This window comes from Fusarium venenatum, assembly GCF_020744135.1.
Source record: "Fusarium venenatum strain MPI-CAGE-CH-0201 chromosome Unknown EDB82scaffold_4, whole genome shotgun sequence".
NCBI classification, from domain to species: domain Eukaryota; kingdom Fungi; phylum Ascomycota; class Sordariomycetes; order Hypocreales; family Nectriaceae; genus Fusarium; species Fusarium venenatum.
This window is the reverse complement of record NW_027072132.1, coordinates 98901-115703: the sequence shown is the minus strand read 5'-3', so window position 1 is coordinate 115703 and position 16803 is coordinate 98901. Positions and strand designations below refer to the sequence as shown.

General features: G+C 44.8%; 10 protein-coding genes across 10 annotated transcripts; 9 read left to right on the top strand and 1 right to left on the bottom strand.

Annotated features, from left to right (window-relative positions):
• The first annotated feature begins 233 nt into the window (after positions 1-233).
• EDB82DRAFT_285188 (uncharacterized protein) lies at positions 234-582 on the top strand. The gene has a single exon (XM_065607396.1). It carries the CDS (start codon positions 279-281, stop codon positions 525-527), a length of 249 nt encoding a protein of 82 aa, XP_065463065.1. The 5' UTR covers positions 234-278; the 3' UTR covers positions 528-582.
• EDB82DRAFT_285178 (uncharacterized protein) lies at positions 471-1990 on the top strand. Its single transcript, XM_065607395.1, has 4 exons — positions 471-539; positions 591-802; positions 852-1062; positions 1116-1990. Exons 2-4 carry the CDS (start codon positions 648-650, stop codon positions 1890-1892), a joined length of 1143 nt encoding a protein of 380 aa, XP_065463064.1. The 5' UTR covers positions 471-539; positions 591-647; the 3' UTR covers positions 1893-1990.
• On the top strand, positions 1991-2606 carry EDB82DRAFT_285179 (uncharacterized protein). The gene has a single exon (XM_025736685.2). The coding sequence runs from the start codon at positions 2089-2091 to the stop codon at positions 2545-2547; it is 459 nt and encodes a 152-aa protein (XP_025591622.1). The 5' UTR covers positions 1991-2088; the 3' UTR covers positions 2548-2606.
• Positions 2607-3110: 504 nt separating this feature from the next.
• On the bottom strand, positions 3111-5126 carry EDB82DRAFT_510968 (uncharacterized protein). Its single transcript, XM_065608876.1, has 5 exons — positions 4887-5126; positions 4774-4837; positions 4606-4712; positions 3780-4546; positions 3111-3730 (listed from the first exon to the last, which is right to left on the bottom strand). The coding sequence occupies exons 1-5, from the start codon at positions 5006-5008 to the stop codon at positions 3240-3242; spliced, it is 1551 nt and encodes a 516-aa protein (XP_065463063.1). The 5' UTR covers positions 5009-5126; the 3' UTR covers positions 3111-3239.
• A 608-nt stretch (positions 5127-5734) lies between these two features.
• EDB82DRAFT_479164 (uncharacterized protein) lies at positions 5735-6538 on the top strand (the record flags this gene model as incomplete). The annotated part of the gene is made up of 3 exons (XM_065608121.1): positions 5735-5959; positions 6017-6385; positions 6446-6538. 3 exons carry the CDS (start codon positions 5735-5737, stop codon positions 6536-6538), a joined length of 687 nt encoding a protein of 228 aa, XP_065463062.1.
• Positions 6539-7520: 982 nt separating this feature from the next.
• EDB82DRAFT_560511 (uncharacterized protein) lies at positions 7521-8680 on the top strand (the record flags this gene model as incomplete). Its single annotated transcript, XM_065609736.1, has 2 exons — positions 7521-7844; positions 8038-8680. The coding sequence occupies 2 exons, from the start codon at positions 7521-7523 to the stop codon at positions 8470-8472; spliced, it is 759 nt and encodes a 252-aa protein (XP_065463061.1). The 3' UTR covers positions 8473-8680.
• Positions 8681-9292: 612 nt separating this feature from the next.
• On the top strand, positions 9293-9976 carry EDB82DRAFT_479162 (uncharacterized protein; the record flags this gene model as incomplete). Its single annotated transcript, XM_025736681.2, has 1 exon — positions 9293-9976. One exon carries the CDS (start codon positions 9293-9295, stop codon positions 9974-9976), a length of 684 nt encoding a protein of 227 aa, XP_025591618.2.
• Positions 9977-11416: 1440 nt separating this feature from the next.
• On the top strand, positions 11417-12294 carry EDB82DRAFT_560505 (glycoside hydrolase; the record flags this gene model as incomplete). The annotated part of the gene is made up of 1 exon (XM_025736680.2): positions 11417-12294. The coding sequence occupies exon 1, from the start codon at positions 11518-11520 to the stop codon at positions 12292-12294; it is 777 nt and encodes a 258-aa protein (XP_025591617.1). The 5' UTR covers positions 11417-11517.
• A 357-nt stretch (positions 12295-12651) lies between these two features.
• EDB82DRAFT_466580 (Intradiol ring-cleavage dioxygenase) lies at positions 12652-14153 on the top strand. The gene is made up of 2 exons (XM_025736679.2): positions 12652-13096; positions 13152-14153. Exons 1-2 carry the CDS (start codon positions 12844-12846, stop codon positions 14057-14059), a joined length of 1161 nt encoding a protein of 386 aa, XP_025591616.1. The 5' UTR covers positions 12652-12843; the 3' UTR covers positions 14060-14153.
• Positions 14154-15787: 1634 nt separating this feature from the next.
• EDB82DRAFT_479159 (Aldehyde/histidinol dehydrogenase) lies at positions 15788-16231 on the top strand (the record flags this gene model as incomplete). The annotated part of the gene is made up of 1 exon (XM_065608120.1): positions 15788-16231. The coding sequence occupies one exon, from the start codon at positions 15788-15790 to the stop codon at positions 16229-16231; it is 444 nt and encodes a 147-aa protein (XP_065463060.1).
• Positions 16232-16803: the final 572 nt, after the last annotated feature.

Here is a 16803-nt window from a genome sequence, read left to right as displayed (position 1 = left end):
GCTCTTTGCGCTCAATTTAATGACAATACCGAATTGCTACTAAATGTATTTTAACCAGCAGGCTCCGACATAGCCATAGCTGTCAGTACAGCTTCTGAGACATCCATGCAGGGGGATGCAGGCAGGCCTCCATTGCCACCCATGAAGAAATATGACGCGTGTTGGCTGTGACTTTGCTGTGGACATAAGTACCCCCGTATGGACTGTTGGTTCTGTCAATTCTGAATTTCACCTTTCTCTGTCTAATTTGGCTCATCTTAAAGATCCAATTCCCGCTCATGATCTCAAACGAATCCGAGTTCGTTGGCTGGATGCCCTCACCAGATGGAAGAGGCACCTATGATATAATATTTACATGCCTGGTCACAACATTTCTATGCTGTTGGACTTCTGTGTACACCAACATACCCGCACCAGGAGACAGTGTTTGGACTTCAATTAGGGACAAACTTGGGCTTGCATGTCTGGGATTACTTGGTCCCGAATTCATTATAGTGTTAGCCATTGGGCAAAAGTCTTCGGCATGAAGATCAGTTGTGGTATGTCACCAGAATATTATTAGCCACCCAGCAACTAATATTCTTTTTTAGAAGTTCAACCAAGCGGGACATAATCATTGGACTATCACTCATGGGTTCTTCGCGGATATGGGTGGGTTTGTACTCAGAGCTGACGGTCTCTCACAACCAATACCCCTCAACGCCGAACAGCTATTTTATCTAGTAGATAAAAAATATGTGGATTGTCCTGACATAACTGCTGGAGAACTCAAAGATAGGAATAAGTCGGATGGGTTAGCAAGGTAAGTCCAAACTTTAGTAGTGTAACGACCCTTGTGCTTACACCCCCAGGCTCATTACCATTTGGCAAGGGACTTGGTTCCTCATTAGCTTCATTGCGCGCTTGATTCAGGGACTCCATGTGACGACAATGGAGCTCACGGCAGTGTCGTTCGTGGTTATTCTTTTTGGGACTGCCTGGTGTTGGAAAGACAAGCCAAGTGATGTGGGCACGACCATCACTCTTCACAGCTCTGCCAGTATGGAGACCATTATATTAAAGGTAGGCAGCGACTAATCCCAGGAACTGCCGAATCCGCACTCATCGTTGTTTAGGAGGGACGCCAACCAGATCAGCCATACTATCAAACACCTCTGGAGTTCGTTAGCAGAGATGAAACGGCGCTCAACCTGGCTTGGCAATATTATAACGAATTATCACGCAAGATCCTCTTCTCCCCCTTCTCACGCCGCGTCGAACATGTGCCATGGGACAGGAACCCAGGCGACATATTCCTCCGAATGGACTTTGATTTAGAACTCGTGGGAGTCGCATTCATCCTTGTCTTCTGTGTAGTCTTTCTTTCTGCATGGAACTTTGCATTTCCTACCACAGTAGAGCGCGACTTTTGGCGCGTGGCTAGTATTTACATGCTGGCGTATGGCTTTGTCGGGTCGCTCTGGATGGAGTTGTGTATGTGGATCTTTATACCACAGAACCGTCTCACCGAGGGCCTTGAGCCAAGTCTTGTCGAGCAAGAACTAGCCAAGAGGCCTCACCCTGTCCAAGACTGGCATCATCGGTTCCAGCAATGGAAAAAGAGTCGAAAAGGCAAGAAACAGGGAAGCAGAGATCGGGATGGCGATTATCTGGTGCAGAAACGGCCGGCGCGAGGTGTTGTTGACTTTCTCAAAAGATCGCACAATATTTCACACGGTAAAGATCCTTATATGGGCGTTCAGGTTGGATTCATTATCGTTACATCTCTCTTGTGCATTGTTTACTGTGTGCTTCGAGTGTTTATCTTTGTGGAGGACTTTATCGGATTGAGAGCATTGCCGCCGAGTGCGTATGAGACGGTCGAGTGGACAAAGTTTATCCCACATATATAAACAGGCGAAGGTGCTGCATCCGGCCACCAAGTTCAAGTACCATGTACAAGGGATCGACGTTGTCAATCATCACATTGACAAAGCTAAGCGCAACTTTACCCGTGCCAATTTGCCAGAGGGTCAGGTCAGTGTATGCCTGGTGGACTATCACCACCTTGAGAATTTGTAAAATTAATCGTTTGACTGCATCTACACCATGGAGAGATTCGTGTATGCCACGGACCCTAAAGCGGTTTTAACAGGCTTCTTCCATAAGCTCCGTTCTGGGGGTCGTCTCGCACTCTTCGAGTATGACCACGAGTTTAACAACAACTCTCCTGATGATATGGCCAATTCGATGCGCAAGATCAATGACTTTGCTGCCATACCAACTAATGATTTGTCGCATCCCGGCGTCTTCAAAGATATACTTGAGGATGTCGGGTTCACTGATGTCGTTTCAAATGACTACTCGGAGAAGATCAAGCCTTTGACACGCCTCTTCTACTTGGTCGTCTATGTCCCGTGGTTGATTATCACGTTTCTTGGCTTGGAGAAACATTTCATAAATACAGTGGCTGGTGTGGAATCCTACCGGGGCCACGGCCGTTGCCGCTACGTTGCTATCTCGGCCACAAAGCCCGGAGGCCTAATTGAGAGCGCCAAGGCACGATAACTCAATTTCAAGGACAAATGAAGGTATTGAAGTTCCAAATTCCGGGTGTTATATACCGTTTCTATAAACATCAGCTTTTGGTTTTGGCATTTGGGTTTACTGGCTTGGACCGTGCTGAATGTATATGTTTTAATGTCTTATCGGATTTCCGCCTGGATGTAATATGTGTTTTTACAAGTCCGAGTAAGTGTGTCTCTAGTTCCATCAGAATTATATCGCGCATACTTTGCAAGCCTCATCAACTCGCCGCCAATTAGCCACGAAGTAACACCTCAGTGATTATTGCCAAGACCTTACGCTCAGCACTGATCCAGGATAACACCACCGATCCAGTACTGCACTCCGAGTATAGAACATCATAATTGGCGAATCTAGCGACGACATATTATTACTTACCGTAAATATATCCACTTGTCGTTACTGTATCCCATTCACTAATAAGCGACACAAAATGGAAGTTTATTAATGTTAACATGGATATTTACATCTCTCAATAATCTGCCCGACCTTACGCAAGTACCATTTTGGCTTCGGCCAATCTCGATTTAACTGGTATTACTTCACAAGCACGAAAAGACTATCCTGCATTGCTTATATACTCTATGAACGAGTTATGCTATCACATTATCGAAGCTGCCGACCTAAAAAGCCTTTATAACTTCTCCAAAATGTTCTTATCTTACATTTTCCGTCTATGCTTCAGTTAGGAGATGACCATCTCGAACAATTTTTGCTTGGTACACGATAGTGAAAAGTCTTTCCAACTCCTTGTCTCGGTTCCTTATCATTGTAGATAGATGACGAAAGGGACCGACATCACTGTTCCATCCCATCAATCCAAGCATGGCAAGCAATATGAAGAATACCATTTTCTGATCCTTATTGCAGCTGGCAATCAATGTATATGCACTCATAACGTCGATGGCACCAGATGATAGAGTTTGCGCAGAGAATGGGAAACATTGACGGGCCATTTCATCTTTCTCGGTGGCTAGGACGTAGTCCCAGAAACGATAATGAATAACCAGATTTCGTGCTGGACCAGGGAGCATATGTTGTCCGTAAAGGATTTCTAAGCCTGTTCTTGGAATGAGAATACAATTGACAAGACTTTGACAAAATACCTGGCAATTGTTTGCCGCGATATGGTAATCGGGACGCATGGTGCCAATCACGTCGTTTGCTGGGACTGGTCAGTCATTCCATTCTCACGACGCCAGAACTTTACTCACCAAACGACTCGATGTCTCTATTAGAGTGCATTGTGTAGCCGAGGAAATGCTCAGAGGCGGACTGTCTCGGACCATAAGTTACTCTAGACTTGATCTCTCTGCCATCTCTTTCCAGCTCCAAGATCATTGGACTCTGTTCTGCCTCGGTTTCTGCCATTTGACGCTCTGTTTCTTGGATTCCAGTTGTAGTGGGGGGATCTTGAGCACCAATCTGTATGGCCCAGTGGTGAGTTCCGGGAAACCAACTGGAGAAAGAGTTTGTAGATGCAGATTGTTCAAGAACACTAGTGCAACAGTACACAGGGCGTTTTGTAGTCCGTCTTTCGAGTTCAGAAATCTTATCAACGTCGAGCTGGCTGAGCATCATACTCCTGACAAAAGGTGTTGAGAAGAGTAAAACAGAGGGTTGAGTCAAAGTGAGAGAGCATGTTGCCTTTGCTACTTTCATTCCAACTTGTGGAATGAAGTATGTCCGTGTCAGATGTGCGAGTAAGTCTTGGCTTGGACGGATCTTATGACCTTCGTCCTCGGTGCGTCGGACAAAATGGACATCCAGGTATCGTAATGGACTCAACACCCTAGGGTGACACATTTGAAAAGCCCGATCCTCCACGATATGGATTATTTTCAATGCGTCCGTCAATTCAGAGCTGTTAATCAGGTCTTCTAAGGACTTTCGGATGAAATCATCGATTCTTCCGTATAATCTTGCCCCTCTTGTGGAATTGGCGCCCGCGGGATGTTTCGTCATGTAGTCATGAATTGATCTGTGGAACCCCAGAGTTTAAGTGACGAGGCATTGACAGTATCTAGCCAAGTGACTTACGTGTAGATACGAGTATGCCTTTTAATGTCTAAAAGGGGTCTAAATTTTTCTTCTTGTGTTGTTTCGTGTTTGTTTGTTTTGATACTCAAGATGTATTGTTCTTGTTTCTAAATTGCTATAGTTAACCTGATGATTCGTTAAGCCTCTTACAGTGAGTGAATAACAAACCGTTTTCAATGATGATAAATTGATTGCCACTACATCGCTTAAGAAAGGGAAAACTTGTTCCCATCTTTGACGCTTTAGTCTGCGTTCTACATACTTACGAATAGTAAACTTACGTCTCGTTGAGTGCGATTTCGGCGTCGGCGTCCTCTACCACCCGCTGTGTGTGGGCGTACTTCATCAAGGCCTGCTTTTCTGCTGTTGTATAATCCATCATCGGAGTAACACAAAAGGACATATTATGCAAAACTGAACTGGCTGTAGAGTAAGAAAAGATGGGAAGACACAAGGCGTCGGAATCGGGTCAAATAGATGTGAGAAGTAGTGGAGGACTTTAAAACATGCTGGTTACTTTTCGCAGGGCTGAAGGTCTCTTAATAGCACAAAATGGCCCGCACATACATAGTACCTCACAATAAATTTAACCAAGGACATTTCATTGGTCATCAGCGAAGGCCGCTCTCTGGTTAACCAGAAAGGACATCCTGGAACGCGCATTCAAGGGTGCGTATAAATGTCCAATTACATTCTTCAAATCCACAAAATGTTGGACATCTCATGCATTTAATGCCTTTGGCTTCGTTACACTACATCATTGACAACCACTAATAATCTGTATCCTCCCGAATGTCGACGGTTTGCACAAGCCACCTTAGGCATCAATCTTAGACCACCCTATCATGCTTTCGGTTTTAGCGCTCGAGTGTTAATTGGAACATCAGAGTGAGGCGAGCGGCATGATGCCTCATGCCTCCGACGTAGGCCCTTGGCCTAGGTAATCAAATGCAATTCTGCTTGCCGGTATTATAACGATGTTTGACTCGTTAAGAGCTAATATTTACTTAAAATTGTCTACTATCACAAAGAGCAGTCTTGACGATTTTTACCGTTAACCCTTGCTTTTGATTGGTCCGTTCTCCATCTATCAATCGCCCTGTCCAACTATCGGAGTGAAGTTCCAAGCATGTCACCAAGAGCGACACCTGCCGTCGCGTGGCGTGCCGTAAGAACCACCTTCACAGTGATATTCTCACCCTGGTACCTATCTCATCGCTCCATGGTCCAGTTACTGAACTCGGCAGACTCTGATAACAACTCTGAAACGGGAACTCAGTTGTCTACAAGAGACACAATGACAGGGTGGTGGATAGAAAGAAAAATAGCGGAACTATCTTTCGTCGGATTGACAGTATGTTTGGCCTTTTTCTAACGCGGGAAAAATGTTCTTGACTGATCCCTCTTTTAGTGCGCTCTCCTTGCAGGGGTGGTAGCTGCCGCTTTCTCTTGGCAGGACCTGAAAGACCTGTCATGGCCAACAAAGGGACTGTGGTATGGCAGTCTTATCATCGACCTCACGTCTATCTGTCTAGCCACACAGCAATCACTTACCTTGCATCGGCTTTCTTGTTACACGAATAAATGTGAGCGAGTTCGTGAGATGCTTAGCAAGTCATCTTCTTACCAGGCACACCCATCCGAAGCGGAAGTAACACAGCTGTATGTATGGCAGACGCCTATCATGCTTCTAAACATTGGGATAGTTCTCTTTATCATTGGTTTAGCGATACAAATTATTACCGATTTGTCATCTACCTGGTCACCAGCCGATGTCAAGGTAGGTTCACCATTGACACACTTTTGCTCATAATCGCATCGTCACTGACTCCCGCCTCAGGCCTTTGTACTCGTCATGATCGCGACTATCTTTGCTGCTTCTGTATATATGTCAAGCTCGATACTGCTGTACTCCCGTATCAAAGATAGCTAGTGATTATGGTTTATTTCGCGGCAAATGCGTTTGGCTAAGAGTATGTTTTTCTACCCAGTGTTGAAGGGGGATAGATATTCGGTGTGTTAGAAATGGTTCACAGATCAGAATTGTCCATCATCTCTCTGGTGAGGAGAAATGGTTACTATATCTGGGATTATCTGTCGGAGCTAGAGGGTGTCAATCCTTTCGTCCCAAGGATCTATTATTAGGAGGTAGTCGCGGCAGCTGTCCCAAAAGAGGTGTTGGTTTTGGAAGTAAACGTCCTTCAAGAACGCAACTGACAAGGAGAGATAGCTTTATTCACGAAAATCGGCATCATCATGGGTCCAGTTTAATATCATCTGACACTTCCCCAAATGAGGCACACATTACCGTTGTTGAGCGACTCATATACTTCACGTCATGTAAGGACCCAATGCACTTTCCAGTCGAAGATCAAGTATACAAAACAACAAGTCTCATAACTACAGCTCTTCTACTCTTCTCTTGGCCCATCTCACACACAGCCTATTACTTGTTAAATCAAGTATTTGATGTTGTGTTATGAATTTAATTTTACTAAATGAAATAGTATTCATTTGAAACTACCTCCGTCGGGCTCTCTTGATCAGGAACAATCCCAAGTAATCGCTCCTTTAAGCCTGCGGTTGGTTACAATTTTTCGCATGTGCAAGTGCTGAATAGAGAATAAGATCGACCTATGCGTTGTACATATAGACCACGTGACTATTTCACAGCCTCATTTCAAGAAAACCCCAGCTCTCCTTGCTCACAACCCACCCCGCCCGGTTTTAAATCAAGTCTCTGGTCATTATGAATCACCAGGGTAGTTTCCCTCCGAGAGTCAAGCTTTCGGGTGAGTCTGTGGCCTCGACAGGCCTAAGTGTTGTCTATGAACCAGCTACCGATGATCCTCTAATCGAGTAAGTAATGGGTGCCATAAAAAACGTGCACGTGTTAAAAAATAGCAAGCATTATCATGGTTCATGGTCTAAAAGGACACCCCTACAAAGCATGGAGATACAACCAAGCGCATAATCGTGCAGAGGCACAGCAAAAACCAGAACATCAGTCAGGAATATCAAAGTCCAACTTTCCAAAAAAATCCGACGCTGGAGAAAATTTCAAAGCATGGGTAAAAGGGCCATCAAGGGAAAACAACCAAGATAGCGTATTCACTGGCCCGAACAGTACGAAAAATCCTATATCCACAGAAAATACCTCGCAGACCTTTTGGCCAGCCGATGTATTACCAGATGTCTGCAAAAAAGCGCGAATTATTACCTTTGGATATGACACAAAAGTAACAAAGTACACTTCGGGACCAACAAACATGAACAACATTCTATCACATGGAAAAGATTTTTGTTTTCCTTAGGGCGGGAGAGAGTCCAGGAGCGTCCCTTGATCTTCTTAGCCCATAGTCTTGGTGGAATACTCGTGAAAGAGGTAGCATGGCCATCTCTATAATCGTCCTAAACTGATTGTTCCTTCAGATACTTGCATTGTCCTCGACTGCAGGTACAGTGGCACTCAGAGAAACTGTCAAATACACAGCTGCCATCATTTTTCTGGGAACTTCACATAGGGGAAGCCCCGGGCTTTCGACGATCGGCGAGCGATCTAGAACCATACTGAACGGCATGCGCCTCCAAAAAACAGCAATTATCCTGGACAATCTTCGCCTGGAAAATAATGACCTACAGCGCGCTCACGAAGCATTCACGAGGCTCTGGCGACAATACAACCTCCGAGTAAAGACTTTCCAAGAGGGCTTTGGCCTATTTGGGATCAACTTGGGAGTGTCAGGTCGCAAAATGGTACCTGATACTTCCTCGATGATTGGAGACCCAAGAGAGCATGCGGAAACTCTGCAACCCAACGTCTTCTGCGTGTCAAAGGGAAACCAGGCACAGGGAAATCGGTATTAATGAAGGAGGTTTTACGAAACATGAACTCTACGTCAAATGGATGCATTGCTTCTGCGAGCTATTTTGTCAACGCCTGAGGCCAGCCTCTGGAACATTTCGTAGTTGGATTACTTCGTTCTTTGCTCTGCCAACTGTTGTCATATATCAGAAGATTCCCGTCAACATTCCCTTCACCAGCAACAAGAAGCTTGAGTAGAAAGATTTCAACGTACAATATATTGCAGTTAACGGAATGGACTGAACAATAACCAGAGGATCTCCTTCACCGAACGCTTAAAGTCCTATCCTCCGAGTATGCTCACATCATCATTTTCATAGACGCTCTGGATGATCTGGACGATGCAGCCGAGAGAAGGCAGGCTGAGCTTTGGAGACGATTGGTTCATTTGCCAATATTTAATTGCTTGAGGGTCGGTATGTCCTTCAGACACTTCCCTCACGTCTCAATTACTGGTTGTGTAGAGCTGGAACTTCCTAATGGAGGAGATATTCTCAACTACATCACACATCGGTTCGAGGCACGGATTTCTCCAAACGACAATGATTGGAAGAAAGAGTTAACGACACTTATAAATCTTAACTCACAAGGAGTTTTCTTATGGGTTGTCCTGGTTTTGAACAAGGTACTTGAGCAATATGACAAAGGCGTAAGCTTGGAAAGTCTCAAAGAGCTCATACACGACACCCCAGAAGAGCTCGAAGATTATATGCAAGTAATATCAGCTTTTTAGAAAAGAGTGAGAAAACAGTAGTAACAAAGATGTTCCAATGGGCCATCGCAGCTGCTAGGCCATTGCGGCTGGATGAATAGCATCACATAATGGCTTTTATTACGTTATCTCGACCACATTCTCTCCAAGGATGGCGAAAATCAAATGATTTCAATACAAATGACGAACAACTTGAAAGGAAGATGAGAAATCTAACAAGAGGCTTACTAGAAGTGAGTAGAGAACAGCCTGATCCTTTGAACATGAAAGAGCCTGGGACTTCGTCCATTCATGCGGGTGCGGGATCTCTTGACCACGGACAAGGCTCCGCCCGTGTTGTCCAGGTCATACATGAGTCAGTTCGGTGGTTTTTTATTGGAAGCGGCGGCTTTGCCCTTCTTGACACAACTTTGACCGATTATCTTGCCAGTTGCCATCTGGCCATTGCAGCTACCTGTCTCGATTACATACATATCCCAGAGCTAGACGATCTTGTTACTGCCCGACATGGATTGGAGATTAAGAGTTCTGTGTCATCTTCTGGACTGTCGTCCGCTATTAATCAACATCGAAAGTTTAATGCTCTGGAGGGAAACAGCCTCCAATCAATGCCTGCACTTGGTTCTCTTCAAATCGTCGAGAGTTGGATGTTCGTGGGTTTCCCAACATCTAACCCTCCGTCCGTCGTTGAATTGCCTCACAAGCACTACAAGACTATCCGGCATTACTTGTATACTCTGTACACGAGCTATGCTATCACATCATGGAAGCTGTCAACTCAAAAGGCCCCCTAAGACACATCTTTGGTCTTATGGAAAGGTTGAAAGATGAAGCCACATGGCGCCGTCTGGCTGACCTGGACATTAATGAGTACGCTATTCCAGAGGAGGTTGATATTACGGAACTCGAACTTCTTTTCAAACATTCATCGATTTTTGTACAATCAAGGTTGGTAAAATATCATACCAAGTGAAGAAAAGAAGCTAATTATCATTTCCATGAAAGACGTCTAACACATCAGAAAGGTCCAGCACAAAGCCAAGGACAGCTAGGTCATGCGACGTTTCCCTCTGAAGGGTTCGGGTTGCCAAGTGATGAAGGACAGCATGAGGGAGAGGGGATTGCCTTTAAACACCTGCGACAGGCAAATATCACAAGGCATAGTACAAGATCTATTCAAGATAAAAAGCGATCAAGAAGTATCGTCAGTTTTAATTCCGCAAGCAGTCACCAGAGCTCAATGTCTATGCTGAAGTATCCTTAACCAGTTGGCTTAATATATAATCTTGTTTGAAAGCATGGCCTTGTGGCCTTATGATATCATTTTATAACTGAAAGTTTACTGTTCTAAGGCATCTCTATTCTTTATGAAATAATCGAGAGTCTTACTATTACAAATAACTTCAGTTGTTAACATTTCAGATAATGGATCTCTTCTCGGACTCACCACACGTGTATATCTAATTTTTAAACAATCGTTCGACGGATGGATTTTTGATGATTTTATTGCATGACGCGGTAGACTTCCAGCCCCGTACAAATACTGCCCGACATCGTGGCAGAATCCTTATGAATGTTGGAACCCACAGGCACTCATCCCCGTACTATTCCGGCGGCCGACGGCAATGGTGGAAAGGCGGCGTGTACGAAAATTAGTATATCAGAGAAAACGGAGTTGGGAAGATCTTCCGTCTGGGGTATCATCCATTGTAGCACGGCACTTTGGAGTAAGGATGAAAGAACTATGATCGTTTTGTTCCATTGTTCAAGGATACTTATCTCGCGGATAAGCTGGGACCACATGAGTTGTGGGAGGGGGCGGATCTATGGCCTGATACGCATGTAATACCGTTCCATTACAACCATCCTGTTACGGGTAAACAGAAGGCTGAGAACGATTTGCAGGCTCTGAAATAGCGAGAGTCTATGACTAGTACACCACCGGCGAGAGTTATTAATCGTTGGAGTGTTTGACGTCCACCCTCACAATAGCATTGCACTTCATCGTAAAACATTATACCCCGACTCTTGAAGGTATCAATCCCGTCTTCAACATCTCAACGGGTTTCACATCGTTGCAAATCATTCACGGAATCTCTAAAATAGGTAATTAGAAAAAAATCTACCGATTGGATTGTTCCGTTTCAAGAAGAGATTTGCGGAACATAGCCTCCCGAGAGGAACAGTCAATTATTAGCCATTTTGCCTATTCTCGCTAAAAGACCAATATGGGACAATAGAAGACAGCCGTAAATCTATAAAAGGAAGAATGATCAGATCCAGTGCTGGCCAGACCTAGAGAAAAAATACCTCCGAAAATCCTACATTATAGAAAATGCTCTTGCGTGCAATTCGTTCATTCAGTTTCCGTGCTCTTTTCTTCGCACCTAAGGTCCTGTCTCATGGTCATGTATCCGACGTAATCATTGATGATGAAAGCTACTATGGTCATGATCCCACCAAGGTCCCCTACGGACCTCAGCCTGAGAGTATCACCTGGACAAACGGCGCCAAAGACAACGGCTTTGTAACCTCCACCGCAAGCGCCCTGTCTTCCCCAGACATTATATGCCACCTCAATGCCACCAACGGACATCTGACAGCAAACGTCACTGCCGGCACGACCATCACTGTGCGTTGGTCAGACTGGCCACAAGCCCACTGGGGACCTGTCTTGGACTACATGGCGCGTTGTCCAAACAATGATTGCACAACAGTCGACAAAGCCAAATTGAAGTTTTTCAAGATCGATGAGCTGGGTCAATTGACACGAGGAACTGTGTCTGGTTCGCCGGGGTACTGGGCAAATAACAAACTTCGAGATGCGAATTTCACATGGAATATTACAATCCCGGCCAAGCTAGCTCCAGGAAGCTATGTTCTCAGACATGAAATCATTGCACTTCATGCTGGAGGTGCTGAAGGAAGCACACAAATGTATCCTCAATGCATCAGTCTTGTTGTTGAAGGAGATGGTACGGTACAGCCTGATGGCGTGTTTGCTACCGACCTGTACTCTTCTAAAGATCCGGGTTTGCTGCATAATGTTTTTGTGGATGAGTGGAGTAGTGTAGAGTATGTGATTCCTGGGCCTTCGGTAGTTAAATTCTAGCTAGCTTGCTAGTAAGTAAAGACAAACCGAATTCTATTCTTGATGAATCTGCCAACTGTTCCTGATCCCTCAATAAAATTGTTATATTGACTCCGAGATATTGTAGATTCGGGCAGTAAATTACGGGAACATCTTGAGCCTTCAATGAAACGTCAATTACACTTCTTCATACCCTTGAACAACTTTTTGCCCTAATACAGTGCTGTGGGTATAAAGCATTGACCAGTAAAATCCCCCCAGTTAACAATTACGCGTCCGAGGTGCAAAACTAAGCGCAGCCTCAACTAGCGCTAGACTAGCTCCCGCTGGCAGTGCCGGGAACACGACTTTTTTGTTCGGGTTGTGGGATATCGGAGACACGAATGTCGTGGAGAACTTGACGCGAGGGAGTAACCGCCACTTCCAGCTTACGCATTACAGAATCATGCATGAACAAGTATCGGACCGTTCCTGTAGACGGTTTTGTTATATATAGATTCGATATGTCGTCTTTGCCAATAAATCATCAACAGCATCCCTTTCCTTCTTACTCCCCATTCACTCCTCATCATGGTTTCCCTCAAGACTCTCATTTCTACTAGCCTCTTACTGGCCAATATTACCACAGCTCATCCGGGCGAAAAACATGACCATGAGCACATCAAAAGACAGATTCAGGCTCGAGACGCCGTGGCCAACCTCGGTCAGAGATCATTGAACGCGTGCTCTGGTTCTGAGCATGCGAATGCCCTCAAGGCTCGATCCATTTCGCGTCGCGCCAAAAAGGTGCAAGAGCTTCGAAAGAAACTCGGTATCAAGTCTTGTAAGTTTTGTAGCTGCTAGATCTGTGCTTCCAATATTGACCAATTCCCCAACAGCTCCCAGAAAACACCGCCGCGATGAGGACGACATCATTGCTTGGGAAGCAGTAAACCACAACAAGACTGGTGTTTCCAAGTACGACATGTTTACTCCCCTCGAGACAATCTTTGGCGCCAACTCCAGCTGTATCTTGTCCCCTGAGATCACTGCTGGTCCATACTATATCGTCGGCGAATATCTACGATCCAACGTCATCGAGGAAGAACACTGTGATGGAGTTCCGGTGTTCCTCGAGGTACAATACGTCGATGTGTCTACCTGTGGAGGAGTTCCCAACCTGGCTACCGATGTCTGGAACTGCAATGCTACAGGTGTTTACTCTGGCGTGAGCTCCCAGGCTGGCCTCAACACTACGTTCCTCCGTGGCATCCAGATCACCGACCACGATGGTGTGGTTCAATTCGAGACTATTTTCCCTGGTCACTACGAAGGTCGTGCTACGCACACTCATCTCCTCACTCACTCTAACGCATCGGTTTCTGCCAACGGCACTATTCAAAACTGGGATACCCCAGTTTCCCACATTGGACAACTCTTTTGGCCTGAGAACCTGCGCGAAGAGGTTGAGGCTCTTGCACCCTACAACACCAACACTGTTGAAGTGACCACCAACGAAGAGGATATGTGGTCGATTCTCCAGGCTGACGAGTCCTACGATCCTTTCCCTCAATATGTTTATCTTGGTGACACCGTTCAGGAGGGAATCTTTGCCTGGATTCAAATTGGTATCAACACAACTGTGGACTACTCTTCGGACGAATACTATGGGGTCGCCGGATATTTGGATGGCAAGGGTGGTCATGCTTTGGATAGTGGTATTGGTGGTGGCGGTCAAGGTGGTGGACCTCCTGGCGGTAGTGGAACTCCCCCTGCAGGCCAACCTACTCCTACCCCCTCGTCCTAGATATAGGAAGTAGTACAATGGTGTTATTCTAACCTTGCATTTATGTAGACTTTTACTTTATATATCAGTTATTATGGAATACGGAATACGAAACCAAAGAGCGTTAGTATGCTCCTTCTAGTCAAGCTAGCTACCTGTAGAGTGAAAAATGTCTATTGGTAATTTGTTAAACAGTTTTATGAAGAGACATTCCTCTAAGTGGTATCTGTAGTTATTTGTTTAATTTAAAAAAAAAGGTTAGGAACTGTATTTCAATGCTCCGAGCCATCAAATGGTGTATGATAAGTTGTAGGGTTAAATTATAACGGGATGTTTACTTTCGACCATTTGAGTGTTATGTTTATACTGGTCCAGGGCATGGGAATTCAGATGGGAAAGCTAAGTACTGTCAACTGTGCTTGTGGCCCGAGCGCCTTGCACTAAAACTCACCTCGGTCCAATAAGATAAGCGTAATTTATCATACTCAACGCTATCGATAACGGGATCCTTACCATAACTACACTGAAATGCACCCAGAATGGCTGGAAAAGGTGGAAATATTGAGCTTGGGATGCAAATGGCGCTATTTTACGAAGGAACCAGAACCCTACAGATATTGCATGGTTTCACTCAGACAACAACGGTATGTCAATCACAGCTCAAAGGCAAACCAAGTTAGTGTTGAAACAACTACAGCATTCCATGAACAAGTTGCAGCATATCACGAAGATGAACAAAGAAACATTGTACTTAATCTCACTGTCGCAGAAGGAAACGTATTCTCGTTCTTCCCACTATTGGATGAATGAACAGGTGGTGTCGCAAAGCGGAACCGCCTGAACAGTATGGCCTAGCGCTGGACATTCGACCCTAATAGCCCCGTAAGAACAAGGGACAAACCTGGGACACGACCGATGATTTCTCCCGCATTCACGATCGTTACGTGAACAAGAAATAATCACTTCTAATAAATACAATTGGCGCAACATACAGAAAAATGAGCATTAGGTCTTATTAGAATTTTCGCATTTAAATTGAGTGACAGAAAAAAGCGATGCGACTCATATTGTTCCATTTGATGAGTTGCATGAACCACGTCCTACTAAGTGGGAACAATCACGTTCATGCACGAGGGATGCGATTCGAAGCCACGGCTGTGCAAAAGATTCTACCAAGGTATGATTGACGGATTTTTTCGATCGCTTTCCGGTAAAAGTCAGTGACGTATCTCCTAATAGTATTATGAGATGCTTGGGCTGAGCTCAAAGTCGATATCCTCCCCATATCGGGCCCATCCCCCATTGTGCCAAAGTTGCACAACTAGTCCCAAAGCAGGTTGCGTTTTTAACAGCATCTCAGGCCCACGGGTAAACGTCAGGCGCTATCGTTCCAAGCCACATGGATGTCCGATTCCTTAGCTTCACGGAATCAGGTCCAGCAGGTCAACGATCCAAATTGCAGCAGTAAATTTTAATCTCAAAAATGTTATTTTTGAGCTTGGACGAAAGTCTCGAGCGATAATAATAGATGATGCGAACCTTGGAAAAGTCACTGCCGAGACAACGCATAGCAACCAACGGAAGAGTGGAAACGTTTGTATGGCAAACTCAAGAGTATACATGCATGAAAATGTCGCAGAAATATTTATTGGGTTGTTCAAGACGAACTTTGAAGCTATTGTAGCTGGCGATCCGACGCATGAGAACACAAATAACGGCCCTCTGGCGGATTAGATTCAATACAACAATATGCGCAAGTACATTGACATGGGTAAAACATCTGGTAAGCGTATTTTAGGTTTATATGCGGATACTACATCAGATGGTTACATGATCTATCGCACGACCTTCGTCAAAACCAACGAACAAGTTGCAATCATGGAGAAAGAAATATTTGGTCATGTTGTGAACATCAACACCTTCAAAACAGAAGCTGAAGTCCTGGAAAAGGCCAATGATACAGAATTCGGGTTATACCTAACTGTATATAACAGGAACATCAACAGGACGCTGCGTATTGCGAAGAGGTCGGAAGCTGGCACTGTAGTGGTCAATTACTCGAGCCCTACACAAGGAAAGGGTATGCTTTTTGGTGGGTACAAGGATAGTGGTGTTTGTAGGGAAGGAACAACAGTTTGCTTTGACAATTTCTTGGAGACAACGTCTGTATTGGTGAAGTTGGGGGAATTTTAGGGTAGTAATGAATGAGACATTTGTAAAGGATTCTAGTCCCGACTTAGTCCCGATGTCAGAAACCTGATAATAAAGAACATTGTATTCAGTTCCTGTTATTTTCATCTACGGGAGAATGGTCTCGCGTATTACTTGCCCATGGTCTGTCAGACTGTGGGCTGTGTTCAACGTAGTCAAAGTTCTTAGTTGTGGCGGCCAGATTCAGTCAATACCTAACCATGCACCAAGGGCTAATTTAGAAACGCCTGTAGTACGCTATGACACATACGCCGCTGTGGAAAAATACAAGCTCAAATCAACCATGACACTCGTTGCTCAAAATAAAGGACTAACATTGGAAGAATTCGGTGAATTATCCGTTGTCGCAAAACATTCGAAGGTTCTGGAGTAATTATAGAACAAGGTATTCTTCGACAAGTACATAGGTATGTCCGTGCCGTTCAAAGGCAAAGAACAACGTTGGACGAGAACACCGAGCATTGTTCGTCTGAACAACGTAACGCGATGAAAGACACTATCGAACACAGAAGAGAACACTCTCTTATTCGCATGAACGATTGTCAAATTTCTCA

Coding starts and splice junctions, on each gene's coding strand:
- EDB82DRAFT_510968 (XM_065608876.1), bottom strand. CDS start 5,008: ATGTCCTTTTGTGTTACTCCGATGATGGATTATACAACAGCAGAAAAG. Junction 4,713..4,773: donor ATTTATCATCATTGAAAACG/GTTTGTTATTCA, acceptor ATAGCAATTTAG/AAACAAGAACAATACATCTT. Junction 3,731..3,779: donor TAGAGACATCGAGTCGTTTG/GTGAGTAAAGTT, acceptor GACCAGTCCCAG/CAAACGACGTGATTGGCACC.
- EDB82DRAFT_285179 (XM_025736685.2), top strand. CDS start 2,089: ATGGAGAGATTCGTGTATGCCACGGACCCTAAAGCGGTTTTAACAGGC.
- EDB82DRAFT_285178 (XM_065607395.1), top strand. CDS start 648: ATGGGTGGGTTTGTACTCAGAGCTGACGGTCTCTCACAACCAATACCC. Junction 803..851: donor AAGTCGGATGGGTTAGCAAG/GTAAGTCCAAAC, acceptor TTACACCCCCAG/GCTCATTACCATTTGGCAAG. Junction 1,063..1,115: donor TGGAGACCATTATATTAAAG/GTAGGCAGCGAC, acceptor ATCGTTGTTTAG/GAGGGACGCCAACCAGATCA.
- EDB82DRAFT_466580 (XM_025736679.2), top strand. CDS start 12,844: ATGGTTTCCCTCAAGACTCTCATTTCTACTAGCCTCTTACTGGCCAAT. Junction 13,097..13,151: donor GAAACTCGGTATCAAGTCTT/GTAAGTTTTGTA, acceptor ATTCCCCAACAG/CTCCCAGAAAACACCGCCGC.
- EDB82DRAFT_285188 (XM_065607396.1), top strand. CDS start 279: ATGATCTCAAACGAATCCGAGTTCGTTGGCTGGATGCCCTCACCAGAT.